This window comes from Trichosurus vulpecula, chromosome 5 (genome assembly GCF_011100635.1).
Source record: "Trichosurus vulpecula isolate mTriVul1 chromosome 5, mTriVul1.pri, whole genome shotgun sequence".
Lineage (NCBI taxonomy): Eukaryota > Metazoa > Chordata > Mammalia > Diprotodontia > Phalangeridae > Trichosurus > Trichosurus vulpecula.
The window spans coordinates 299,265,502-299,292,654 of record NC_050577.1 but is presented as its reverse complement, the minus strand read 5'-3'; the positions used below and the strand labels follow the sequence as shown (position 1 = coordinate 299,292,654).

At 50.0% G+C, this 27,153-nt stretch overlaps 1 protein-coding gene across 2 annotated transcripts in view; it reads left to right on the top strand.

The window, feature by feature from the left end:
* The first annotated feature begins 1,375 nt into the window (after positions 1–1,375).
* The window catches only part of SLC25A17 (solute carrier family 25 member 17), a 38,503-nt gene continuing 12,725 nt past the window's right edge, over positions 1,376–27,153 (top strand). The window contains exons 1-4 of one of the 2 annotated variants that reach the window (XM_036761798.1): positions 1,376–1,597; positions 23,952–24,012; positions 26,287–26,353; positions 26,879–27,030. In XM_036761798.1, the coding sequence (XP_036617693.1) occupies positions 1,544–1,597; positions 23,952–24,012; positions 26,287–26,353; positions 26,879–27,030 (334 nt within the window). In that variant the 5' untranslated portion in view covers positions 1,376–1,543. The remainder of the gene's footprint in view (positions 1,598–23,951; positions 24,013–26,286; positions 26,354–26,878; positions 27,031–27,153) is intronic. The other variant, XM_036761799.1, reaches the window with a different exon arrangement.

Genomic DNA, 27,153 nt, shown 5'->3' with positions numbered 1-27,153 from the left:
GAAAGAGAAAATACAGGGGTTTTTTTTGGGGGGGGGGAAGGCGTCACTAATATAAGACGCGGGAATGGAGGTCGAGGAGAGGCAGCATTGAAAAATGGGTGTTGGGTTTGGCCATGAGTTCACTGTCAAAGCTTCGGTGGTCAGGCGGGGGACCGCACAGGTCGCAGGCGGCTGAAGAGAGGGACAGCGAAGAGGTTTGAGCGCAGGGGGGATGTCCTCTGGAACCGGGCCACCTTCTCAACTGCAGCCTTCTCTTGGTGGTGCTGCCCGGGCTCTGGAAGAGTTCGGCCCGCCATGGATGGGAGCTGGCCACCGCGGGTCAGAGCGGCCCCGGAGACGCGGCAGTCACAATGGTCCATGCGGTGCTGAGAACTGGAAGCGGAGGGGGTGCCCACTGACGGGCAAACCTAAGCGAGCTGCCGCGTGCCAATGTGATGGAATCTTTCTGTGCGGCAGGAAACCTGTCAGAAGCCCGGGATTTCCATGGATCACCGTCACAGAGCATTGACCAGGTGTTTACTGCGTGCCAGGAGGGGCAGCTAGGTGGTACGGTGGAGAGTGCCAGCCCGGAGTCAGGAGGACCCCAATTCGAATCCGGCTGTGTCACCCTGCGTGCCTCAGTTTCCTCATCTGTAAAATAAGCTGGAGAAGGACATGGCCAACCGCCCCAGTATCTTTGCCAAGAAAGTCGGGGTCACGAAGAGTCCGACGGGACTGAAAAGGACTGACCGCCACCCCCAAAGTTATCAATGACGATTTATCCCCCCTTGGGACCACTTTTATCTCCTCTACGTTCATCGCGTGTGTGCATCCAGGGAAGGCAGGGACGCTTCTGGCTCAGCTGATAGATACCAGTGGGGCTCTGTGCTAACAGGGATGCTAGTCCCCTTCGCTGGTCCTTGGGCACTGCTGGTGCTTAATAAATGCTGATCCGTGAAACGATGACTCAGGACGCCTCAAAACTACACTAAGACTGTAGGGAAACCCCGTAACCGCCCCCCCCCCCCGCCCAAAAAAGGTGGTGGGCTGCAGGTGCGGAGTGAGATATACTCTGCCTGTCAACAGCCAAGGCACCGATTGATTTGTTTTGGGGGACCACCCTTCGCCGTTACCGAGGGAGTACCGGAGGGTCTGGGGGAGACTCGGAGCGTTGGCGGCAATGTTAAAAAGGTGAGGGGGGCACCAAACACGCATTCAAAGGAAAACGGTTGCAGAACGGAAGAAATTTGTGTACACAGCGGAAATCGCCTAGTGCGCCTGCTCCAGGTGCCGGGTGCCCATTGGCGGGCCCGCGCCGCCGACCTCCGATTGGCTTCCCCGAGGATCCCGCCTTCTCTCTCCGGCGTCGCGGAGCGTGCGACCCGGAAGTGGTTGCCATGGCGGAGGCTGGCGGCGGGGGCGGGGCCTGCGGACGCTGGGAGCCCGACGCTGGGCCGGCCACCGCCTCCTCCCTGCCTCTGCCCACGGCCCGCCCTCCCCTCGCTCCACTCTCCGGGACAGCCGCGGCCGAAGCATCCCCTGGGGTCGGACGGGAGCCGAGCCCATGGCCGCCGTGCTATCCTACGAGAGCCTGGTCCACGCCGTGGCCGGCGCCGTGGTGAGGAGGGGGCGGGGCGCGCGGGCGGCCGGGGGCGCCCGGATGTGGGGGGCGGGGGGAGCGGAGCGGGCTCGGGGGGGGGACCCGGATGTGGACTGCGCGAGCCCGGACGCCCGGATGTCCGGGCGCGAGCTGGGGGAGGGGGTCCCCCTCAGGCACGTGCCGAGGAGTGTCGGGACCGGGCCGTTGGGTGGGTGGGTCTTCCTGGGGCCTCGGACGGGAAAGTCATGAATGTTTCCACTGACCGCTCAATGAGATGAAGCGAGGCCTTCGATTGACGAGCCTGGGGGGCGGGCCGGGCCCTCCGGGGTCCAGGGCACAGACTCTTTAGGAACCTGGCATCCAGCCCAACCCCCTCCTTTTACGGAAAGGGAGACTGAGGCGCAACGGCTTGCCTAGGGTTCCCCATCAGTAAATGGCGGAGACGCGAGTCGGGAGCGAGGAGGGTCCTCGATTCCGCATCTTCGGCCCCCCCCCCCCGGCTCCTGGGGCCCCAAGGGTCGAACGGGCAGGGGATTCGAACCCAGGCTGCGGTTGGTCTTTCGTCATTCAGGGGGTGCCGTGGCTCGGGGGATGGAGGGACTGGGTGCGAGGGCCAGGGCCGTGCCACCCTTGGCGCTCCTGGAGGAGCCTGGGAGAAGCAGGCTGTGTGTGTGCTTGGGGCTCTCGCACCCTGCCCCCCCCACCCCCGTGACTCCCCGTGCTGCCGCAGTATTTACCCCCCCCCACCCCCCAAGCAGCACGGAGTGGGCAGGGGGTCGGAGACTATGCCAGGCGAGGGGCAGGGCTGCTTTGCTCCGAAGGCTTCCCAGCCTCTGCCACCTGCCCTCTTGACTGCCCGTGGTGGTTCCCGGCCCGACGCTGTCCCCGCTTGGCCTCCCTGGCATTCTCCGGCCCTCTCGTCTCAGACGGTGGTTTCCCATTTGTCTCTTCAGCCCCCTCTAACTTGGAAACTTGGACCCTTTAGTTTAGATGCCCCTGAGGCAAGTGGAGATGCCCAGGGAGGGCATCAGGGGAGGAAGGAGCATTCAGGGTCATTTAGCCTGACCTTCCTCCCTGTTCCATGGTCTGGTGGGGCATTCTTTGGGCAGTGTGCCTTGGGCAAGTCACAACCTAGCCGCTGTGTCTCAGTTTCCTCCTCTGTAAAATGAGGGGATTGGACTTGGCCTCCAAGGCCCCTGCCGGCTTTGAATCTGTGGTCTTTAGAAGCCCCTCCCTGCTTTCCCTACCCACAAATTCAACCAAAAATTATTCTTCAAGAGTTATGTGAAGGATCCTCTTTTCTATGCCGGGCATTGGGGATCATGGCAGGCCCTGCCCTCAAGGAACATTCTCTTCTGCTGGTGGGGCTGGGGAGAAGCAGGGAGAAAGTGGTGGTGGAGAGCGGACAGCCAGTGGCCTGTGCAGAGGGAGCTGAGGGACTCCCAGGCTGGCCTCCATTTGGGGACAGCTCGAATCTGGGATGTCTCTGTTGGGATTCAGCTGAAATCTCCCTGCACTGCTGCTAGTTGTATCTGCTGGGCCCAGTTCAACTCCCTGGGCCTTCAGGCCCTCTCTCTTTGGCCTCACAGCCCAGAGGATGCTCCCTCGGCTTCAAGTCAGACCTGTATTGGGATGGCTGCTGACCAGATCCAGGACTCTGCCCTACTAACTACAGCTTCTCCTTTCAGCCCTGCCTCCCAGCCCCAGGCACTGACATGTCTGTTTTTCTGGTTCCTCAGGTTTGTGATCATCTCTGGTCCCTCCCTCTTAACTTCACCACATTTGATGTGGCATGCCTTTTTTCTCAGTTGCGGCTTGATTCTCCCCATTTTTTCCCCAGAGCTGTTGTGTAGGCTCCTAAGCTCTGCCGCTCCCTGTAGCTGCTTTAGGGAATCCAGTCCTTTAGGTAACCTCTGGAGATGGAGCTAGCCCTTTTCAAACGCTGTTGGTCGTGCCTCTCCCTTGCTTACGAATCTCCTTGGTTTTCTGCTGATGGCTGACTTCTGCTCTTCTCAAATCTCCCTGACCTCATTTTCTGCCGCTTGGAGTGCTCTCTTCTTCACCAGTCACTGTTGCTCTCCTTCAAAACATGGTTCCAGAGAAGCATTCCGTGATTAAACATACCCTGATTGTTCATTCAGTCCCACCCCCTCAGCAGTTGTGGGCTCACGTAGATAGATAGTGTCAATTCTCCTGATACGTTCTGTAATCTTAGGACGTTTCCTTTTATCATGGGTGCGTGTACTTTAGTTCCCACTAGGTTGAAAGTTCTGGGGCCACGGTTTTTGTTTCTTCTATGTTCCTAGCCTCTACCTTCAGAATGGATGAACTCACTTAAATTCTTCAGCCATATCAGGCTGAGGAAGCAGGCCTCTTACTTGCCTATTAATTCTACACAGAATTAAATTTGGAGTTTCTGAGACTCAGAATTCAAGGTAGAGGACCGTCACGGGTTATAAAAACCAATCTCTACCCAAGTTGAACTTTAGAATCCTTCCGTCACCACCCATGGGACACCTGCTCTGGGCCTCAGCTTCACAGAGCAGCCTGATGGAGGAGCTCAGGGGTGCGCAGACAAGGTGGGAGGGCAGTAAAGGGGGGCACTGAGAGCTGTGGGATTTCAGAGGAAGAAGAACAAATGTCATTGTGGGGAGATGAAGGAAGGCAGTGTGGTGAAGAAGATGGCATTTGAGCCCCTTCTAGAAGAATGCTAGAATCTGGGATGATGGAGCTAGAGAGGGGAGGGCGTTGAATTGAGAAGGGGAGGGGGAAGGAAAGAATCCTGGTGATGAATAAATGAGTAAGTGAGCATCTAGTAAGCACTTCCTGTGTGCAGTGCCCTGTGGTAAGAGTGGGGGGTACAGCCCCTCACCCTCCAGGCCACATTTGAGTAGGGGAGACCCCATAGAAAGGGGTCAGCCACAGGACCAGTGGAGAGCCCCTGGGGACCTTCAGGGCAGCAACGAGGCAGATGGTAACACATCTTCTTTCGTATCATTTCCGTGGATAAAGCCATGTCTGTTTCTGATACTGAAGCCTTTGGCAGTTACTTGGAGGGTGAGTCCTTTCTTTCTGGCCCTCCTCCATATCGTCACGAGGCTCGCTTCTCTGGAAGGGGCTGCTCCTCTTGGGCTCCTGGCTCTGAGCCTTGGACCGAGAGCAAGTGAGGCAGGGGCTTCTTGGATCTGCCTGGAACAAGATTTCTCCTGTTGTTCCCTCCAGGTGTCCATTTCATAATGTGGCATTTTCTTCTAACATAATCCCTGTCTCCTTATGTAACACGTTAGCCTTATGTGATTCAGAACTTCAGTGTTGCTGTGTTTTTATACTTCCCCTAAGACTCTACAAGACGCATGTGAACCTATAATAAAAGGCTTTCCTTCAGCCTTCTTTCTGCCCCCAGGGCACCCCTGCCTATCCCCAGAACACATCTACCTTGATAGGAGGCGATTTGCTTCTTTTCTCCTGTAGAAGATCTGGTCTCTGGCTTTTTCATGTCATAAGCAAATTCTACGTGGACTACATCCATTCCTCAGCAACATCCTAACCAAATCCGTCCCTGAGTGACAGGAAAGATGGAGCCTTGCTTGGGATGGGACTCCAGTGAAACAGTAGCTGGGCTTTTATTAAACGTCATAAGCTTGGGATCATAAAGCCTCGCTGGGGCTGTTGTGTAAACCTAAGTAGTAGCAGGTCAGCTTGCCAGAACAGAAGGTAGGCCTTCTGGTGCCACTTAAAGCATTTTTCTCCAAAAGAGCCTTTGGGGACTATGACTTTGGACTACATCTAGGACAAATGGCCCTTCAGCCTTTGTTCAAAGGCCTCTCCTGAGAGGCACTCCCTACCCCCCACAGGGCAGGCCTGAGCACTGTCTGGTTGCTGTCATTCTTGGGAGGTTTGGTCCTAGCTCAAGCCTGATGCTGTCTTTGACAGCCATTGTCTGCCCATTTCTCTTGGTTCTTCCCCTTAGGGCTGAGTCCATTGCTTGTCCATCACAGCCTTTCAGACATTTGAAGACTGCTCTCCTGGGCCCTCCCTATGTACCACGTTGGTATTGACAGGGAGCAGTTTTCTCAGTTGTGATCTTTTTGAAAAGAAACTGACAAGTAATTACCAACTATGATCTGGGCTTCTCTCAGGTTTTGTACAAATTAGATCAGTCCCATGTTGTGAGCAGCCCGGGATCCGTGCCCTACTTGTTTGGGTGTAGCTGTTCCGGGTGCACAGCCATTGCAGCCACAAGCAGCTGCCCCACTCATGTTGCTTGTCAGCCGTGTCTTTGCTAAATGAACACGCTTAGAAAGGCAAAGCAGATGGGGGTGACGTTGGCAGGTCCTGACCCTTGTTACAGTTTCTTTACTGTTGCGTTTTTTGCAGAATCAATGAGCAGTATTAGGGAAGGTACGTCTTGTAAATGTGTATAAAAAGTGGACTGAAATTTCTTTGGTGAATGTTTGATTTTGTGACACCACCAATGATATTTCGTTGGCAGCGTGGCATGTTGTGGAATGTAGATGGAGAATCTTTTTTTTTTTTTTTTTGAGGGAGAATGGCATTTTACCAGGAGCCGATTTAGAGGCTGAGGACAATGCTCCCTTGGCCAAGTAGCCTCATATCTAAGCAAAGTAGAATCCGTAAGACTTCAAGAAAGCAATTGCTGCAGACAGGCCTATCCTTACTTATCCGGATCTTTTGCCTTGACTAGAAGACTCGTAATTTGTGGAAATAGAAATTTGGAATTTAAAAGGAATCTTACCCAGATGAGTTTGGTTTTTTAAAACTGAGCTCTAGTGCCCTATAATGCCACAAGGGCCTTATTTTGTTGGAATTGTCCAAGAAGATTGCGAAACCTTTAGTTTCAACAGCAAGGCAGACTTTGGAATGATAACGATGATGTTAACCAGTAACTTTCAGTTCACATCTTGGCTATGGCCTGTGGAGGGCCTGGCCTCATGGTTTCCTTGACTCTCCTCCCCGGCTCCTGCCACTTATCACTAGGAAGCTTCCAGGAAGCCTCTGCTTTAGAGCTGAAAGGAACCTTTGAGGTCATCAAGGCCACTTCCTCCCCCCCTTTTACAGATGCACAAACCAAGGGCCCAAGAGATTAAGGGACTGGTCCAGTGTAGCAGGCTTGGCCCTCTGACTCTGAATCTGGCTTCTTCCCACTGTGTCACTTGCTGCTGAAAAAAGTACCTGTTGCCAGGGCCCTGCCCTTAAACAGAGGAGCTTGTGCCAAACGTGTCTGGCCTTTTCTTTTCCCCTGAACTGAAGACCCACAGCTTTTTGTCTTCACCTGCATGTGCTTTGTGTGTCCAAAACTGAATGCCCCCAATCTTGCCCCATATGTGGGAGTCAGCATGGTAGAATGTTCCACAGGCAGGACCTGGATTCTAATTCTGCTTCTGGTGTTTGTGTAGCAGCTGTGGCTCTGAGGCAAGTCACCATTCCCCTGGGGCCTTGGCCACTCGTCTCTGTGAAATGGGAGAGTATGGCCCCTGAGGTCCCTGCAAGCTCTAAACCTGTAGTCACTCGGGCCCAAAAGGCCCCCCTGCTGTCATTCTGCGGCCTTAGCTACTGTGTCAGCTGGTCGCCAAGGTCTGTTTCTTCTGCCCTGTGGTGGGGAAAGATGCAGGCCCCAAGACCCTATTCCCACCTTTACTGTGTAACCTTGGGCCAGTCATTAGCCTCAGGCCTCAGCTTCTGCCTTGCTAGTAATGGGATCAGGGGCTTTATAAGTTATACAGCAGCACCTAAATGAGGCCTGTTGTCCATGCCCTTCCCTCCTCATCAGTTCTAATCCAGTTTGAGAGCAGTGGCCTTCCAGCTGGTCTCCAGTCTCCCAGTCTGACCTGGGGCTGCTGCCAGTATTCATGTCACCATGCTGTCCCTAAACTGTCCAGATTGGCCCATGGCCTACCAAATAGATTCTCACTTGCCCTAAATATATATGTATATCCTGCCTAATGCCACTGTCAGGGGAGTCTGTAAGTATTGGGTTTTAAGCAAAACGGTTTCTCCAGCAGGGCACATCCTAGGAAACCATATATATAGACAGGCATCACGGCAATCCCTGATTTCACTGGACTTCGAATGCTGGCTCAGGCCATTGAAATTCCTCTGATTTTGACTCAGTTTAACTCAACGGACATTTTAAGCTCTTCTTCCAAAGCCTTGGCCTCTGCTTTGGGGCTACAAGGTGAAAAATAGCCTTTGCTCTCCAGGAGCTCATAGCCCTCGAAAACTCGAGGGGCTCTCTGAGCAGCCCTATGAACCTGATACATTCAAGGCTCTGACTGGCCCTTTCGGCTTCATGCTAGTGTCCTCCCCATCTCCAGCTTGCCAGACAAGCTGTACCCTCTCCCCTTTCTCCTCTCCTTGCCCAGTCCAACCTGTGCCTCCTCTCATTGTCCGCTGTGCTTAGAGTGGCCAGCCCCACTGCCATCTCTGTTGGAGCCTCCCTCATCTGCCCCTCCTACCCCCAGGTGAAAGGGAGCTCTATCTTCTCAGATTCTCCTGGCACTTTGCACCTCTTCTCTGATCCCATGTGTACTTCTCACCCCCACAGCCTGGAAGCTCCTTTACAGGAGGCCTCTGTACTACCCAGCATAGTGCCCTGCTCATGTTCATGGGAGAGTTTGAAATGACCACTGAGTAATAAATAAATGATGTCATTGTCCAACACCAGGTGGGGTGGCAGTTTGGGGCAGAGTGTGCCCAGCTTCCTCTTCCTCCCCGTAATTTGTTCCTAGCCAGGCCTGATGACTCCTTGGACTTGTCCTGTCCTTTGCCATCTCATGCCCCTTGCCCAGGCTTTTCTCTCACCTGCAAAGAAAGCCTTCTCTAGGTCTGCCTGTGGAAATCCCTTGTACAACAAGCCTTGAGCCAAATGGAAAATTCCTTCTGACGTGCCAGCATTTCTTCTCCCCTGGTTCTGCTTTTTCATGTTCTAGAGTGTATGGCAGTCTGCCCTGCCCTGTTGGATTGTCGGCTCCTTGAGGGAGGGGATGGGCTCCTTTTGGTCTTCCTTGCAAAGTACCAACCACATGGTGGATACAGAATGTTTATCGAATTCAGTGTATGTTAAATGAGCAGCCCTGTTTTTCAGCTTCCCATTCTTGGTAAAGGCCGTACGTGCGTCAGAACATTTGTTGTACTTTGCATTGAATAATTGTAATAATTGGTCTGAAATGTACTCATTTTAACTTCCCAAAGTACTTTTGTGTCCGCTGTCAATCAGGCAACAAACATTGTGTACTTGCTTATTCATTTTACATATGATAAAACAGAGCAATTACAGGCACCCCATCCCCCCACCCCAATCCAAAGAGGGGAATATTAACTAAACCCAGATTAGAACCCAGGTCTCCTGATTCCAAAATTGTAGTTCTTTAAGCTAATATGTCACCTTGTTCCTCCATTTTCTGATTTTGCAGTTTTTGGTTATACTTGGTTATAATTAATTTAGTTAACACCTCAAATCCTCAAAACAACACAAGTAGGTCGAGTCAGTGAAATTCCAATTTACAGGTAGGGAAATTGAGACAAGTATATTATGCAGGTTGTATAGTTACACCGTGAGTAGAGACCCAGCTTGACAGTAAGGAGCAGGGGAGGGGTGAGGATTATGGATTATAGGCTCAGTGATAAAATGACTGAACAGCTGATGGCAGCTTTGTCTGCCTTAATGGTCAGGGAGAGTTCGAAACAAAGGAGGTGCTCCTGGACTCTGTCTTGGTCTCGCTACCTTGGGAGGCCTGGCTTCTGTGCTGTGTATCCTGTTTTAGGAAAGTACTTGAGAAACGTGAGCCACAGCATGTTTAGAAGTGACTGAGCTAAGGACAAAATTGCAAATGACATCATGCAAGAATTCAGGCTGTTTTCACGTGAAAGATTCCATCTGAGAAATGTTTACTTCATGCCTTCTATGTGCAGAGTCACAGTATTTGGTGCTGGGCATATGAAGATGAAAAATGACACAGTCCCTGCCCCAAAGGCACCTGTGATTTACTAAGTGGGGATGCATCACGTATGCAGAGTCCAGTGTCATAGGAGCCAGAGAGGTCTAGACGGTGCTCTAGAACATTGGGGGAGGGAGAGAACTTTGTTTAAAAGCTTTACATTGATATCTTTGGCTTGTGTTTGTATCAGTTACATCAGAGGGACCCGTGTGTCTCTCCCCTACCCCAGAACCATCTGTCTTAGCAAAGCATAAAACAGAGGGAGGTGGGGGAAGCAGTTCAGCAAACTAACTTAAGTGGCAGCTGACTTTGGTGGTTGAGTCAGGCAAGACTTCATGGAGGAACTGGGCCCACACCCAAGCCTTGGAGGAGGTGAGGAGGACGTGCGTGGCATGTGTGGGGGGCACACCTGTCAGTATCCAGGAGAGATAGTCGGCCAGGGTGGCTAGAGCATAGAGCGCATGGAGAGGAGCGCTGGGAAATGGGTAGTCCTCAAGGCAGTGGTGTTTTCTCCTCTCGACAGGAGCTTTTGAAGGTTTGGGAGAAATCCTTTCTCTAGGTAACTCCTCCCCTGCTCCTCATTCTGCCCTTTGGGATTCACAAGAAAGCCCCTTAACCAGGTCACTGACAAAACTGTTAAAGAGGAGCAGATTTGGATGAACGTGTACATTGGATGGGATGTTTAGTCTTGTTGGCCTGGTTCTGCTTGGGCCCCAGGGGACAGAGCTGGAGGATGAGTGGGTGACCAATAAACAGAACAGACTGTTGCTTAATATAAGGACACATTTACTTGACGGAGCTGTCCACAGCTGGACTGGGCTCCTTTGTGGAGTCATGATCTTTAGGGGAGGCATTGAAGCAGAGGCTCCATGGAGCATAATAGGGGTGTTGCTGCAGGGATTCCTGTTTATCACAAGTCCGAGGGGCTACTGCCCTCCTGAAAGAGCTTGAAGTTTCTTCCAGCTCTTAGGATTCTGTGAGAGGGAGCTGACGGGTGCTTCGTACAAGGGTGCCAGCCCCTCACCCTCTTTGTGGTTAGGCCCATACCAGCCTCTTAGTTTCTCTAGGTCTTAAAAAAGAAAGGGTATTAAATAGTACATAGAATCACGGATTTCCAACCTAGAAAAATGGCTTCCTACTTTACCCTGGTATTTCATGTGGCTTCAGTGAATTTCGGATCTATTTTCTAATCCAATCCCTCATTTTATGTACTTGTTTTAAATTTTTCTTTTTTACTATAACTTCGAAAAACCTCAAACATGAACATTGCCCTCTGTGCTCTCATTTTATAGATTTGGCCCAGAGAGGATCACAGTAATACAGGATCAGATCACTTGTAGCAGAGACAAAACAAGGACCTGGGTCTCCTGACTGTTAGTCAAAGTAACCTTTTCATTTTCGATCAGAGATTTAGGTCTCAAAGGTGATGGGTGACTTGCATCCAGACCTGCCATTCAGAAAGGTCACACAGGTTTAGGGATCTCCCATCGAGGTGGGGCAGTTCTGTGAAGTTTGGATTCAGTCAAAGGGCCACACTTGAAGACCTAGAGGGCCTTGAGGCTGCAAGTTCTCCACGTCTGGTAGGCCAGACCATTAACCTGGATGTCCCTGCTCCACTAAAACTCACTTACTTCATCCATATTCAGGGTGTGTTAATGGGTGTTTTCTTATTTATTCCTGTGTTTTTTCCACTTAATACATCCCCTTTCTGCTCCCCACTTCTCCTCCCCCCCAGGTAGGGGCCTAGCTTTCCTAAGTGTTTTTGAACTCCATACCAGGATGGCGCCTGTTTTCCTAAGATAACTTCTGAAAGCTCAGTGCCTCTTTTTCACTGGGCTTTTCTTTTTCCACCACTGACTTCTCCAGGAGGGGAACAAGGACTAGTGTCTCGGAACATCAAGGAGTTACCTGGCAGAGCTGTGCGTGCTCCTCAGGCCATATTGTCTTCCTTCGCTCTCAGCATCTCATGTGGACCCAGCCTCAAGATGCTGAGCTGTGTAGTCACCCTTACTGGTTCCAGAGTTTGTCTCTATTTCATTGGGAGCTGTGGGAAAATATGCTTGAGTGACCTGTGGAGGGTTCAGCCTTCCACTGACCTTCCTCCTCAATCTCTGGCCTTGATTCCTGATGACCTGTCTAGTTGACAGTCTAATCTCAGGTTAGCTCAGTCAGTAAGCATTTATTAAGTGTGTACCGTGTGCCAGGCACTATGCTAAGCTCCAAAAATACAAAAAGAGGCAAAAGACAGTTCCTGCTTTCAAGGGGATCCCAATCTAGTAGGGGAGACAACAAACTAATAGGTACAAACAAGCTTGATACAGGATAAATAGGAAATAATTAAGAGAGGGAAGGACTAGGATTAAGAGGGGCTGGGTAAGGCTCCCTGTAGATGGTGGCATTTTACCTGGGACTTGAAAGATGCCAGAGAAGCCGGGAGGAGGGGATGAGAAAGATCGTGCCAGGCATGGGAGGCAGCCAGTCAAAATGCCCAGAGCTGAGCAATGGAGTGTCCTGTCTGTGGACCAGCCAGGAGGCCAGTGTCACTGGCTCAAAGGGCATACGCTGGGACGTAAGGTATAGGAAGACCACACAGGTAGAAGGGGCTAGGCTACAAAGGGCTTTGGACACCAAGCAGAGACTTCTCTATTTGGTCCCAGAGGTGACGGAATCACAGCAGACCACAGCTTTACAGTCACGATTTCCTGAAAGGAGCAGAGAATACAAGTTCCTCAGGTTCTTACTGTTTGTTGACAATAAAAAAGCATTTGTCCTCAGGCATTTATTTAGGTGCCAGGCACTGTACTAAATGCTGAGGACAGAGAAGAATGTCCCTGCCCTTATGGAGTTCCCATTCTAATGGGCCGGCACCACGTAGAGGCCCTCTTGCAACAAATGGTCTTCCTTATATGTGTCACAACCGTAGATGATTCCTTTAAAGTTGTAAGAGCAGAGACGACTTTGACCCTGTAACTATTACTTTCAGGTGAGGCATAAAATGAGGTTGGTTGGCCAGAGGTGGCTGCCATTGTCACTGGCTCTTCCAGGCAAAGTCCCTTCAGGTGCTCCTGTTTGTGAAGGCAATTGTGCTGATTGCCCTAAGGCTAGAGATGTGGCAGAACCTTATCTCTGGATGAAATGGGTAAAAGCTTGGAAGAGTGACCAATGTCTGCACTATGATAAGCGACTGGATGAAGAGCCTGGGGTTGGGCTGTTGGGACAGTGAACTAAAGCTCAGGCTTGAATCAGAGAGCTAGTTGGATCAGTCTTTGGGAAATGGCCTGGTCCATGATCCCAAGCTTCTTCCTAGACTCAAGGTCCATGTTTTTATTATTAAAAATGTGTTCCATTTTGTTTTCACACAAAATCACTTCCTACCACCCTTCCTGCAATTCCCCACTGAAGAGGGGAGCGAGCTGGATTAGCCCTGAGAGTTGGCCAGACTTCTTGGGAAAAGGAAAGTCTCTCTTTTTGTTTTTTTGAAAAAATGTTTTATTGTTCCCTTTTGTTTTGACACAAGTCACAGGCTCTTAACTGCTTCCTTACCCCACCAAATCTTCCCTTATAATGTAGAAAAACATTTAAACAAAAACAACCGAGCACATCCGATAGCCTGGGCTGTATTGTGCATCTGGAGTAGTGTCTCATTCCAAGAATTTGAGTTTACGGGTCTGTGAGGACAGTGTCGCAACATCTCCTAGCATTCTGGTACAAGATGAGGAGAGTTCCCATTATGGCTGATTCATCGAACCAGTTTCTAGGTGGTATCTCATGGTCTTCACAGCCGGTGACATAGGTCGTGTATTATTACCAGGTACCAGAGGAGGAGCCTCAGGCTTGTGCCCACTAGGAAGAGTGCAGGCCGCCTGGAGCACCAGTTCTCCGTACAGACTCGAGGCCTTTTCTGTTAATGGGCTTTATGTTCCTCTGCAGTTCTCAGAGGCACCATCTGTTCTACCCACAATCTTAGTTGGCCCCATGTTTGTTCTGAGCCCCATTTCCCTCTCCTGCTACATTCTTGGTGTCAGCAGCTCTGGGTGCAGTTAACACCTCTTGTCAATGACTCCTGGATTTCTAGATCCAGCCTCCCTTTCTCTCCTGAGCTCCTGTAGGCTTTGCTGCCAGCCACCTGGTGGAGCCAAGGGCACATCAGATTCACCATGTCAGAGGCAGAACTCCTCTTCCCCCTAGTCTCTGCTCTTCCTGCTTGGCCCAGACTTTGCCTCTCAGAAAGAGACATTTCAGATGGGCCTGATTGCTGAGCAGCAGCAGCCTATCCTGTCCCCAGGCAAAGAAGTTGGTAGATAAAGGAGAGGCTGAGACATGATTGGGACACGCTGAGAACACGAATGTGTTGCTTCCCACGAGTTGAGCAGGTATTTTTCTATTGGTCTGCTCTTCCTATGAACATCAGGGCCCTGCCGGCCACCCCATCGCTTCACTTACCCACATTTGTAGTCTTCATGTCACACCAGACCCCCCCTCCCCACCCCCACCCCCCAGGTGACCTGAAGTGGACCAGGCATGTTGGGAAGTCTGCTGGGGACCTTTCCTCAGAGATCTTGCTCACACTGCCTGCATGAGCAAGGAGCCGCTAACACTAGCCCTTCTGGCAAGGTGGTGACAACCCTTACTGTACACACACGCAACACCCCCCCCCGCCCCCCAAATGGCTGTGATGTTTGGGCTGCTGTTTGGACTGCTCACTTGGTCCTTCCATCTGTCCTGTAACAGAATCTTCCCCTATCAGAACGGACATTTTATGAGCACTTAATCAGTGTTTTCCCATCCCGTTCCATCTTCAGGTTCTCCATCTCACCCGCAGTCGTTGCCAGATCTAGTGGTTTCTGTCCTTTGCAGTATCCCATTTATTCATCCCTCCTTCCCCACCCTAGTTATGGCTCTTATCACATCTTTTTTTTATATAATTTTTTTTGTTTTGTTTTGTTTTTTTTGAGGGGGGAAGGAAGGGCAGTTGGGGTTAAGTGACTTGCCCAAAGTCACACAGCTAGTAAGTGTGTCAAGTGTCTGAGGCCGTCTCATCGCATCTTTTCCGGGCCCAGGTACTTGCCTCCTATTTAGCCTCCATTCTTCAGTCCACACCGTTGCCAGAGATTTTCCTCAAATGCATATTTGACCCTAGCACACCACGAGATGAACAACGTGGGCCTCCAGGCCCACAGTTAAAGGACACTCCGCAAGGTGACAGCGCGGATTTAGGTGAGCACGGCCTCCTGTGCCAGCCTCCATTGGCCATGCAGGGCCTGTGGTCAGACCTGGTGCCAGGATGGTGGCGCTCATGACATACATCTGAAATGTACACTTGAAGAGGAAACTCTGACTCGTCCTGCTATAGCGAATTTTCCTCCCCCTTCAGTTGGCGTAGCTGGAATGAATGTCTCTGATACACCTCCATCTGCCTCATGGGCTCAGCAAGATGTTGGGCCCAGGGAGGAGGGAGGAAGTGGTCATCAGGATCCAGGAGCAGCAGCCCTAGCTCGGCACACTTTCCCAGTTCCTACTTTGTCAGTGGCCTCCCCTGTGTCTTGGGGACAGGAAATTTGTCATCAAGGCAGTAACTCTATTCCCCCATATGCTGCCTCAGGATTTCCATGGTCTCCTGGGTCCTGGGCTCTTGGCACAACTTACCCTCTGGGAAATTATAAATAGATGTTGATACTTTTGTGAGCCTTTTCAAAGGCTTTGTCTTTCAAAGATCCCTTAAATAAATATAGGGCATACTGTCAAAAAAAAAAAAAGAAATAGTTATGGATGCCACCTCTTCATGGGCTGGCTTTGTCATGCTTAGGCCAGGAGCCTAATGTTTAAAGAAAAAATGCATCGAGGCTACATGGCAGAAATTCCTGACCAAGGAAGAGAGATCCGCATCCGTCCTGAGTCTGCTGGAGTCGGGATTGGGCATTGCATTGAGCAGAGTTCCAAAGCCCCTTGCCACGCTTTTGTGGTCATTAAGGAAATTCTCCTGCTTCTGCTAACTTTGCTCTGCACCAGTTCCTATGGGTCTTCCCAAGTTTTTTCTGGGCTCCTAGTTGTAGTTTTGTCTTGGACAGTAATTATTCCATTGTGTTGTTCTAAACACATTCAACCAGGCTCCAGTCAGTGGAATCTAGTTTGTTTCCCATTTTTTGCTCTCACAGTCCAGCTGCTTTTCCAGAGTTATAAGATCATGGCTTCAGAGCTCAAAGGGACCAGAAAGGCTTCCTGGTCTAGTACAGATGAGAACACTTAAGGCCCAGGGAGGTCAAATCACTTGCCTCAGGTCACACATCAAAGGCAGGATTGGAACCCAGGGCCTTGGACTCTGTTGGCAGGGCTGTGGCCCCTGGCCCTCTCGACTTGCCCTGGCTCTTGGATGTGATCATTAGACACCAAGTCCATGAGTGCCAGGCCTGTTCTTGCCTTCTCTCAGTATTCAGCATCATAACACAATTCTCAACACATTCTAAGGGCTTCAAAATTCTTGTTGATGGTTATTATGCTTACTAATCCCCAGCCCACAGAGACCCCTCCTTTCCCTAAAGGCCTATGGCATTTTGGGGTCTATGAATTCTTGGGCCCTGAAATGCAGCCATATTTCTGTTGGGTGCCACCACCCTTCCAGTCCCCAGCCTCACAGCCTTGACTCTTCTTGCTGCCAGTGACTGGGGCCAGTCAGTTCTGCTCCACAGCTTTCTCACATCCTTCCCTTCCTCCTTTCTCCCAGCTACTATCTCACCTTTTCTCCACACTGAGTGCCTCCTGGCTTCCAGTCTCCCTTCTCTGCTTCATCCTGCACATAGATGCCAAAATAATCCTCCCAAGGTACAGGTTGTACTGTGTCACACCTGCTCAGGACAATCTGGGCTCCCTCCTGCCTCTAGGGTAAAACAGACTCCTCAGATTGGCATTGAAGGCCCTCCACAATCACGCTCTATCCTGACCTTTCCAGCCTGATTTCACATGACTCCCACCTACACCCCCTGTGCCCCCGCCCAAGCAGACTGAGCTCTTCTTGGAAGTCAGCATCTCACCTCTTGTCTCTGTCCATCAGGCTCCCAAGGCTTGAGGGGCTGTCCTTCCTCATCTGCAGCTTAGGGCTGATGGTCCTGCCAAGTCTGCCCCCATTCTCCCTACAGAGCCCAGCTACCAAGATTCTCTCCCTTATTCGCTGAATCACCTTGTGTTTTCTTACCTGCGCACAGATTGTCTTCATATCCTGGAATCTCCAGTCCTTGAGGCCTGGGGCTGTGTTGGCCCGTTTGCACTGAGCACACTGCCTTGCCCCTAGCAGGTGCTTAATAAATGCTTGCTACACTGAAGCGCATCTGTGCCTGCTCCTCCTTGACTGTCTGCTCCTAGGGAGCAGGAACCTCCCCTGGATCTCTTAGCACCGAATTTTGTGACTTTCTGGTGCCTTTGTCCAGTGACTGAGTCATATATCCCTCTTTTGTCTTATGGCTTTCTAGAGTGCTTAAAGTTTCAGGAGGGCTGGCTCTGTCTTAGTTTGGTGCTGGAGCCTTAAAAAGAGCAGGGGCATCCAGGAGGCAGAGGAGGGCTAGGGTTGCAGGCCATGAGAGATGATGGGACATCCTCTGGCTGGAACTTCTAGGTGTAACCAGTTGTGAAGGGCTTGCTTCATATTGTTCACAGAAGTTTGCATCTTCAGCCTCCAACAAAATTCAACTTGGCCTCTCTGCCCTTTTCTCTTGTTCCTGGCTCTGCCCTCGGCAGCCAAGCTGAACCAACCCATTCAGCTTCTCCAGGCCCCAGTGGATTGATAGTCTGGCCTTCATTCTTCATCACCAGCAGAGCTCCGAGTCCACTAGAAGGAAGTCTGGCCCCTTCTCTGCCCCCCGCACCTCAAGCTTCAGCTCAATCAGAAATTTTGGCAGAGCAGCCACCTCCTGCTTGGTTCCAGCCTCATGTGTTTGTCCTTTTCTTGCTCTTTGTGCCTAGGACACAATATGCCAGTGGCCTGGTTTTTTGTTCTGTTAGTTTTACTGATCTTTGCTGCCAATTAGGTCCATTTCTTAGAACACATCCTGATCTCTGGAAGAGCTGCAGAGGAGGCCACATACCACAGGGGGACTTGTACACGGCACTAGATGGTATGAGTTTGTCATCAAGTTCCCATTTAAAGAGAACTTGCAGCCAAAATAACCAAATATAGTCATAAGAGTTTAACATGTTCATGCAGCCAAAGGTTCTTGAAAATGTCTTTAGGGTTTCACTGCCAAGCCAACTCTTAAAATAGTTTAAAATGTCAAGGTTTTATCTGTGTGCGCTCTAGGCCAAATCACAGGATGTTCAGACTCAATTTCTCTCATCTGAACTGATGGTGCCAGCTCCCTCTAGGGCTTAGGACAGTGGCTTCTTTGGAAAGATTGTAGTGGGGGGAGCTGTGTAGTGCAGTGGATGGAGCACCGGCCCTGAGTCAGGAGGACCTGAGTTCAAATGTGGCCTTAGACACTTGACACTTACTGGCTGTGTGACCCTGGGCAAGTCACTTAACCTTGATTGCCCTGCCCCCCTCTCCCCCCAGTGGTAGTGCTGCTAGTCCAATGGCGTTCTCAGCAATCGTAGGGTTTGGGGTTTTACTGTGAAGTGGCACCTGCCAGAGACTCCTGGGCTGGGGGTGGGGGGTGATAAAGTGATCAGTTTTGTGACTAAAAAGCATACTTCTTGGGAAAAAGAAAATGCCGCCTTTGTGGACGCTCAGTGCTGCCTGGGCCGCTCCCTCGGATGCAGAGCGCCCACTCAGGCAACAGATAATCACGAATCTCTTCTTTATGACTGGCGGCGTCCGATCTCACTGTGCCTTGTCTTCTGTGTATGAGAGTAACCCCCTTGTAAACTGGCACACATAATTCTCAGGGAAAATGACACAATAGAACGGACGTGCCTGAAGTACCCATGAAAAGCTGGGCTCACAGCCTGGGCAGGTGATGGGTCTGCACAGTGTACATCTTACTGTAGGCTCACTGGCCTGGCCTTAGGTGATGAAGCAGGCCGAGCAGCGGGTGGCTGGCTCGCCCAGATCACTCACAGCTTCTCTTTACCTCCAGGCATCTCCAGCACCTCATTGAAGTTATAGCTCTGTGTAGGCAGAGCTTTTTGTGCCAAGGATGGAGGAGGAAAATTAGAAGGCCATTTTGGGACAAATGTTAGTCCCTCTGGGCCCCACAGACTGTCTTCAGAGTGATTTCAAATATTTGTTGAATTAATTTTTATACCGTTCTTGTGTCTCAGGGCCTGAGTTTTAGGACATCCTTGGATCTCTGGCAGAAGAAAGCCAATATCCTTAGTTTATATTGCAGGTGATTACCACACAGGGCTTGCCCAAGTTTGGCGCCTACCAGGTTCATCCCTTAAACCAGCTACTTTGGCTGTAGAAAGCTCAGACCTTGTTGAACGGGTGCCTTGGAAACAGCCTGTGTGTCCATCTCCAGCTCCCTCTCCCCAGCCACCGGCCCACAGTGTTTGAAATGTTCTTTGTAAGTTGTTTGGAATTAGGAGCAGTTGCCACAAGGAGTAGCCTAAGTGGTGGTTAGGTTTCCAGACTGTACCATAATAAAAGTGAAATACTATACATTGAAAATCTAAACGTTCTAGCAATACTTCTATGCTAATAAGTAAAAGAATCCATCTCCCCACCCCCACCTCCCAAAAAATTTTTTTTCCCTAGGTCTTGGATTTAGAGCCAAGAAGGTCATCTAGCCCGACCTATATGCAGAAACTGAGGCCTGCACATGTGAAGTGACTTTCCTAATGTCACACAGCTAGTAAGTGGCAGAGTCAGGATTAGAACCCAGGTCCTTTGACTCCAGACCGCTACTGTGTCCATTATACCACCTTGATCTTTACTCCTAATGCTTCAGAAAACATAATAATCAGCCGACTCATTGGGCTGGTGTGTTATTTCTAGAGCTCTGATAAGAGGATCTTAACAGCACAGTGTGGCAGGCACCTTGATCAATGTGTAGTGATTGTTGGGCATGGAATGAGTGGTAGTGACAAGAAGGAATCTGGAGTAATCAGGAACCTTGGAATGTTCAGGGATTGGCTGGGAGGTCCTTGAGGCCCATCCCAGACTAGGTGGCCATTGGCGAATCAGGCTGTGACTGCTTATTTGGGTACCAGTAGACTACTCCAATATAATCAGGATGGGGATCCCTTCAGCAGTGCAGGTCGTAGACCATCCATGCCTGTCAAGGGACCTTCCTCAATAACTCGACCCCTCAGTCGAGCTAGCACAGCACACTAGCTGAACCGTCTATTTATTGCCTTTCTTTTTTGCCATGGGAGCCCATCTTCTTTTTCAGTCATCCTTTGCTCCTGTTCTTATAATTCTCTTGTTCTGTGTTGCGACTGCTCACACACCCACCGTTCATTGCCCTCTGGGTGATACATTTAATTCCTGGGAGACTTTTGTATTCCGTGACTCATGGCCATACATTAATACTGTGGAATATTGCTTCTTGGAGAATACTGGGCCTTTATTAAAGGAGCTTTGTAATTTCCCAAAGGCAATCCAGCCCACTCTCTTCCCATTTACCGGATGGCTGGCTCAGGCTCGTTAGCCTTTCCCAATGCAGTGTTTGTTGGAGATGGAGGTACTGACGGATGAGCGCTATAGGTTTGTCTTGCCTTCATAGCCAGAGCTGACATCTATGTATATGTTTACAGAACGTTTTCCATCTGTCACTGTGCAGTGCAGTTCAACAGATATAAGTTCCTAACAATTACTAGACTGGAAGCCAGAGTAAATCAAATAGTCCCTGCCCTCAAGGAGCTCACATCCCTTCTTTGGGTTTCAGTTTTCTTATCTGTATACAAGAGGGTGTTAGGCTAACATGGTCCCTTTGTGTTCCAAATTCTGTGCTCCTGCAAGTTGAAAGATGTTATAGTTGGAGAAAATCTCAGAGGGAAGGCATGGAGATTGAGGAGGATTGGGAAAGGCCAAGAAGTGGAGATAAGGAGAGAGAGCATTCCGGGCATGGGGCACAGCCAGAGGAAATGCCCGGAATCTGAAAATGGAGGGTCTTATTCATGGACCAGCCAGAAGGCCAGGGTCACTGGATCAGAGTTGGGGGAAGGCTGTGAGGGTATAAGAAGACCATGAAGGGGGGAGGATTTCAGTGCCAAACTGAGAACTTTCGATTTGTGCCCGAAGGCAGCAGGCTGCCGCTGGAGTTGATTGAGTTGGGGAGAGGGAGGTGATTGGTCCAAGTCCCACTTTGGAACATCCATGTAACAGCTTGTGGAGACTTTCCAAGCCAGGACAGTGGCACAGGTTGGATCATGGGCCACCTGGAGTCAGTCTCATCATTTTTAAAATGAGGGGTTCCGAAAAGTGTGTTGCAAGGATCACAGAGCCTGCAGGAGAAGCCCAGAGAGCTCTGGGTGTGAGGCCTGAGCCCGGACTGGGACCCATTCACTTCACCTGTCTGGGGTCAGTTACCAGCCTGGACTGGACAGGGTCTTTCAGCCTCCTGATGCTAGTGGTCCCAGTAGCTGTGTGACCTTGGGGAGCTTGCATTTGTGTGTATGTGTTGGTTGTGTGGACGACTAAACAGATTGCCCGCTTTACTTTTGTCTCTATTGGGAGGAGACTAGACATTTCTGTGGGAGCAGATTGTGCCTGTACGCCGTCTTGGGGGTGAGCCGTTTGTCGATGGTTGAAGGTGTGTGTGTGTGTGTGTGTGTGTGTGTGTGTGTGTTTAGCTTTTGTACTTCCCTGGGTTTCTACAGTGGAACGTCCTTCCCCCTTTGGTGGGTTCCTCCCTGGACCGGAGTCTATTTTGGCTGCCAGCTTTCCTTCTCATCTGAGCTTTGGCTTTTCAGACTACACCTAACACCTTCAGTGCCCTCAGCTGGAGTCCTCACTGCCTCTTCCTTTTCAGCTCCTTTTTGGGTGTTATTATCTTTCCTCCATTGGAATGTAAACCCCCTGAGGGCAGCATTCATGCTTCTTTATTGCGTTAGTATCTGCCTGCCTGTGTATAGATTGTACCCTGTGTGTCTGAAAGTAGATTGTGCAGTGTTTGTGTGTGTGTGTGTGTCCAAGGTATGTAAATGTACATGCCTAAACATACAGCTATCATGTGTTCCCCTTTTGTAAATTCATATGCAAGACTCGGGTTTGAGGACTATTGTGTACAGCAGGCATGGGTGGGAGGTTGCATGGGAAATGAATTGGGGTTCTTCTGGCTGCTGGTTCTCGAAGTGGAGAGTCTTTAAATGCAGGAAGGTCAGAGAGCTCCGGTCAGAAATCAGCCAACCATTCCCTTACTGTGAGACCTGTCTTCAGATTTCACATAAATAACACTAGGTTCCACCTTTCCACCAAAAAAAAAAAAAAAAAAAAGGTCGTAGGCGTTTTCTCCAAAGCCATCATGTTACTGTTGTATAATCTCTAAAACTCAATTACAGTTGAATGAGCTCAGTTCCCATTTTATGATTATGAAGCATCATAGTCTCATTTGAATTTTATGATGACCTCGAGGTTATATAAAGATTCTAAGCCTTGTTTGACAAACAAAGAAACGAAAGGCAGAGTCGTGGTCTCATCTGGTCCTGGAAGCGGCCTTGTGAGATAATTATCCTCGTTCAAAAGATGGAGGAACTGAGGGCATGGAGTTTTCGTGACTTGTCCAGGATCAGACGGGACTAGGGAAGTGTGAGATGGGAACCCTCTAAATCCTGGACCCTTTGCTTCACACTTCATGTGTCCTGAGAAAGATTTGCCTCTTTGCAGGATGGTCACACCTCTCTGCCCTTCATCTTCTGACTCCAGCCCAGCTGCCCATATGTGCCCGGGCTGGTCTTCTTCCACAAACGGAATTGTGCCATACAGGCTTCTGGATGCAGGTGGCTGTTGGGCTTTGGCTCTCCAGCACAGTGCCTGGCACATGCCAGCCATGCACTCCATAAAGCTTTATTGAGTTGACATCATGCCCAGGCCTACACTTGATGGTACATTTAATATTTTGGCAATATATCAAGTTTGTGTGCCCCACGTTCTGGCTCCAAGTTCCCATTCAACCTTTTCTTTAACATTCCAGCAAATTGGCTTTCTGGCTCCTCTCGGAACTTGACCTTTCACTTTGTGCCATCCTGCATTTGTTGAGCCCATCCTCAGTGCCTGAAGTGCTTTCTCCTCTTCACCCCCAAACTCCTTTTCCTTCGAGGCCCAGCTTGGGGACTTCCTCTTTGGGGAAGCCTTTCCCGATGTCCCCCCTGAAAGTGGCATCTTCCTCCTCGAATTTCCTTATGCCTGGTGGTCATATTTTTCCTTCACCTCATTGCACACTGTATTCTTTGTATCTTTGTAGAGACCCCATTTCCTTAAGCACAGAGACAGTCAGTGTCTTTGTTTTTTAATCCCTGTGTCTGTGCCTGGGGCAGCTGGATGTCCCAGTGGGCATAGAGGCTGAGCCTGGAGTCAGGAAGACAGGAGGAATCAAGTTTGAGTCTCAGACGTTTACTGGCCGTGTGATCCTGGGCAAGGCGCTTTACCTCTGTTTACCTTAATCCACTGGAGAAAGAAATGGCAAACCACTCCAGTCAGTGTCTTTGCCAAGAAAAGCCCACAGACTCTCTGGTCCACTGGTCATGAAAAGCTGGACATGAATGAACCGCTGAACCACAGTCAACACCTCACACACAGCTTTGCCATAGCAGTCTTTTGATAAGTGTTTATTGGGTTACATTTTATTCCTCAAAAGACACTTTGGTGTGTTTTTCTTTGCAACACCAAACAGGAACTTAAAGAAAATCTTGAACAACACTTGTCTGAGTTCGTTATGGAAAATAAGGCCAAACAATTACATTGTATAAATTGAATGGGAAAAGCCTTGGATTTTAATCCTGGCTCTGCCCTGTGACCTTGGGTAAGCCAGCTTTCCCTCTCTGGGCCTCAGTTTCCTCATCTGTAAAATGAGAGGGTTGGTCCCTTTTAGCTCTCAATTCTCTGATCCTTGGTTTTTCCTATTTAAGGAAGGCAAGAAAGTGTTGGCTGCATGAATGATGAGTGTGCAAAGATGGCTTTCCTTTCCCACAGTGGGGACCCTGGCTGTAGGTGTCCCAAGTAGCCCAGCCCCTGCATTGAGGCCTTCCCTGGGGCCTCCTAGGTGGACCCCAGCATTTTCAGAACCTGTTTTGATAAACACATGATCACAGATTCCTTTTTGTTTTGGAAAATTCAGTTCCTCCACCTGTGAATCTTTCAAATGCTATGGAAATGTTATTCCTGTTCTCATCCTTAGCAGAAGGAATGATTCCCAGAGCTGCTGAGAGGCTCCTAGAGCCGGAACTGTTGAGGCTGGGGTGGCCAGCTGTGGTGGTTACCTTGTCAGCTCTTGCTTGGGCTTCCCCCTCGTGAGACTGTGAGCTAAGTGTTCCTTCCGCTTTTACAGGGAAGCGTGACCGCCATGACGGTGTTTTTCCCTTTGGACACCGCCAGGCTTCGACTTCAGGGTGAGTAAACTTCTCCTTTGGGGTGAGTGTGCTCTCGTTTACAGAATGGTTGGCAGATGCCCACACCCCCTTCTCAGGAGCAGCACATGGGTGATGGCTTCTTGAGGGACCTGCCGTCACCCTTGTCTGCCAGCTCCAGATGTCAGTTGTCAGGGCCCTTTGCGGATGAGCAGAAAGAGTCATTCCCAGAGGACCTAGAGCTGTACCCATTTTTGGAATCTGAGAGAAAGAAGGTGGATGAGATTGCTGGTTACTATCTATCACACAGATTTTAGGAGCCTCCCGGGTCATGGAGGCCAGCCTACAGCAGAGCAGGAATTCCCACAGCATTGTGTGGTCCCGTGGGCAGCTAGCCTAGCTGGGACTCCAGGGACTGAAGATATCAGCACACTCTGATCTTGAATAGCTCTCATTTTTGGAAAGCTGGAGTGGGCCTCTCCATAGCTCCTTGGTCTTCCTCGGCAAGCAGGGGGCCAAGCAGAATGAGTCCCGTTCTTCCCTCAGCACAGACCTTCAGCTACTCAGAGCCAGCCCTCTTGGTACCCCGCATCTTCACATCTCCCTTTCCTTCACACACTCCTCATTTTCATGGTCCCCACCACCTGTGTGTCATTGTCCCCTAAACTCAGTGCCCAGGACTGAGCGCTTTACTCTAGGGCAGAACTTCTTTGTGCTCCCTTCTCTCTTTTCTTTGTCTTACTCACTCGCTTTCTTACATGAGTGATTTTCAAATCTGTGAAATGTGTTCTGAGGCCCACGTAGAAATACAAGGTTACCAAGTACTGTGCATGACTGACTCTTAGAGCAGAAGGTGGCTGGTCAGGCCCACGTCTGCTGACCCTCCCAGCAGGTGCTTGTTGGGAAAGAAGTGTGTCTGTTGATACCCTTTGTTTTGCTCACTTATTTCTGAACTCTTCACACCCCCAGAAAACCCCTAGGAGCAAAATCAGCCTCAAGTCCAGAGGGACACATCATAAAGGGGAGACAAAAACATGAAACCCACTCCGCTGTCCTCTGCCGATCCAAAGAGTTGGCCATCATCCTCGCCATTTTGATTCTCCACCCTGTGTTACAGATGCTAGAAGACCATCAAGATCTATGTGACTGCTGAGGGACAGTGTAGCTTTAAAATAATAATTCTTGTTTTTAGTAAGCCCTCCCTACCTCACAGAAATGCCATCATGATTCTCAGAAAATGGCAGATTTTTAGGTTTGAAAAAGATGGAAAGCAATTTGGAACTCTACTGCCAAAGCCCCTAAACTGCACATGCCCTTTGACCCTGGATACCACCACTAGGCCCACATATACCCTGAAGAGATTGAAGAAAAAAGGAAAAGACCCATCTTTTCCAAATAAATAACTGCAGCACTTTTTGGTGTAGCTGCAAAAGGGAAGTATGTAATGTCGAATACATATACATACATACGTGTGTGTACGGGTATGTGTGTATGTTCTCCCCCATCAGAATGTGAGCCCCTTGAGGACAGGAGTTGTTTTGGCTTTTCCTTAGTGAGTACTTAATAAATGCTTATTGCTTGCTTGATTGCCTGGGGGAATGTCTGAATAAATAATGATATATGAATGGAATGGACAAGAAAGGATGAATTTAGAAAAATCTGGGAAGACTTGCCCGAACTAATGCAGACTGAAGTGAGCAGAGCAGTACAACAGTCAGTAGTTAATGCAGTGACCACAACACCATCAAGTAGGCCTTCTCCCCCTTTTTGTGTCCTGGGGCATTTGGACCATCGGCAAAGCCTTTGGAGCCTTTCTCAGAATCATGTTTTTGGGTGCATGAAATAAAATACATAGGATTCTACAAGAAACCAAATATAATGAATTAGAGAGGTAGCTTTCTTCCCCATCCAAGTTCACAGATCCCCTCAAATTTTGGGGTCCTTGGACTGCAGGTTAAGGTCTCAGGCTGATAAATAAAACAACTTAAAAAAATGTAATAGCTCTGATCAGTACAGTGACCAATCCTGATTTCAGAAGGCTCATGATAAAGCCTGTCTCCTACTTGGAGCACCTAGACCTGTGATTTCTCCCTCTGTGGGAGTGTCCCCTCCAGAAGAGCCAGTCACAGACCAGCCGGGCGTGCCCACCCAGTTCTTCCCTGGTCCACATTGTCCTCTTCCCTGTGTTAATCCAGGGGCAATCCAGCCAACCTGTGGGAGGCCTCCTGCCCTCTTTCTTGAGATGGCAGGGATGCTGGGGGCACCCACAAATGCCTGCAAGTAAGGAATCCTAACGGTCTCTTCTTTATATGCTAGTTGATGAGAAGCGGAAATCCAAGACAACGCACACAGTGCTGATGGAGATCATTAAAGAGGAAGGCCTGTAAGTGCAAGGCAGTGAGGCCCCTGGTCCTCCCAGCGTGCATGGGAGAACAGGCAGTAGCAGCCCTTGGGATGGGAGGCTTCTCTTAGGTGGGGCCGGATCTCTGCAGGGCAGTTACTGGCACATGCCCCTTGCCACTTACATCTGGCAGGCGGGCGATTTGTGCTTCTAGCCGAAAACCAGGATAGCTCGTTTGGGAAATACCAACGGCAGCTTACCGTCCCAGCCTGTGCAGTGGGAGTCACTGAGTAAAGCACACTTGTCTTAGCTTGTGGAGCCCCCCCCCCCCCCCCCCCCCCCCGCCCGATGGCCTGAGCATGCGGCCTCTTTTAGAATGTACAACTTCTAGGGGCAGCTGGGTGGTGCCAGGGTTCAGATGTGGCCTCAGACACTAGGCAAGTCACTTAACCCTGACTACCTCCACACACAACAGAACAGAATGTATGCCTTCTGTCTAGCTCAGGGATGGGGCGGGGAGCGGGCCAGTCTGGGCCCATTTCTGACATTCTGTTTGTTTTTTCCTAGCCTGGCACCATACAGAGGCTGGTTTCCAGTTATCTCCAGTCTTTGCTGCTCCAATTTTGTCTATTTCTACACTTTTAATAGCCTCAAAGCTGTCTGGGTAAAAGGTCAACATTCTACAACAGGAAAGGACCTGGTGGTTGGATTTGTTGCAGGTAACAAGGGTTTCTGAGAGAAAGACATGCTTTTCAATCATCACTTGTCATGTTCTGTGTGTGCCTTAGAAGGAGCGCACAGAGTGCTGTGCATGGAGTCAGGAGGACCTGAGTTCAAATCCA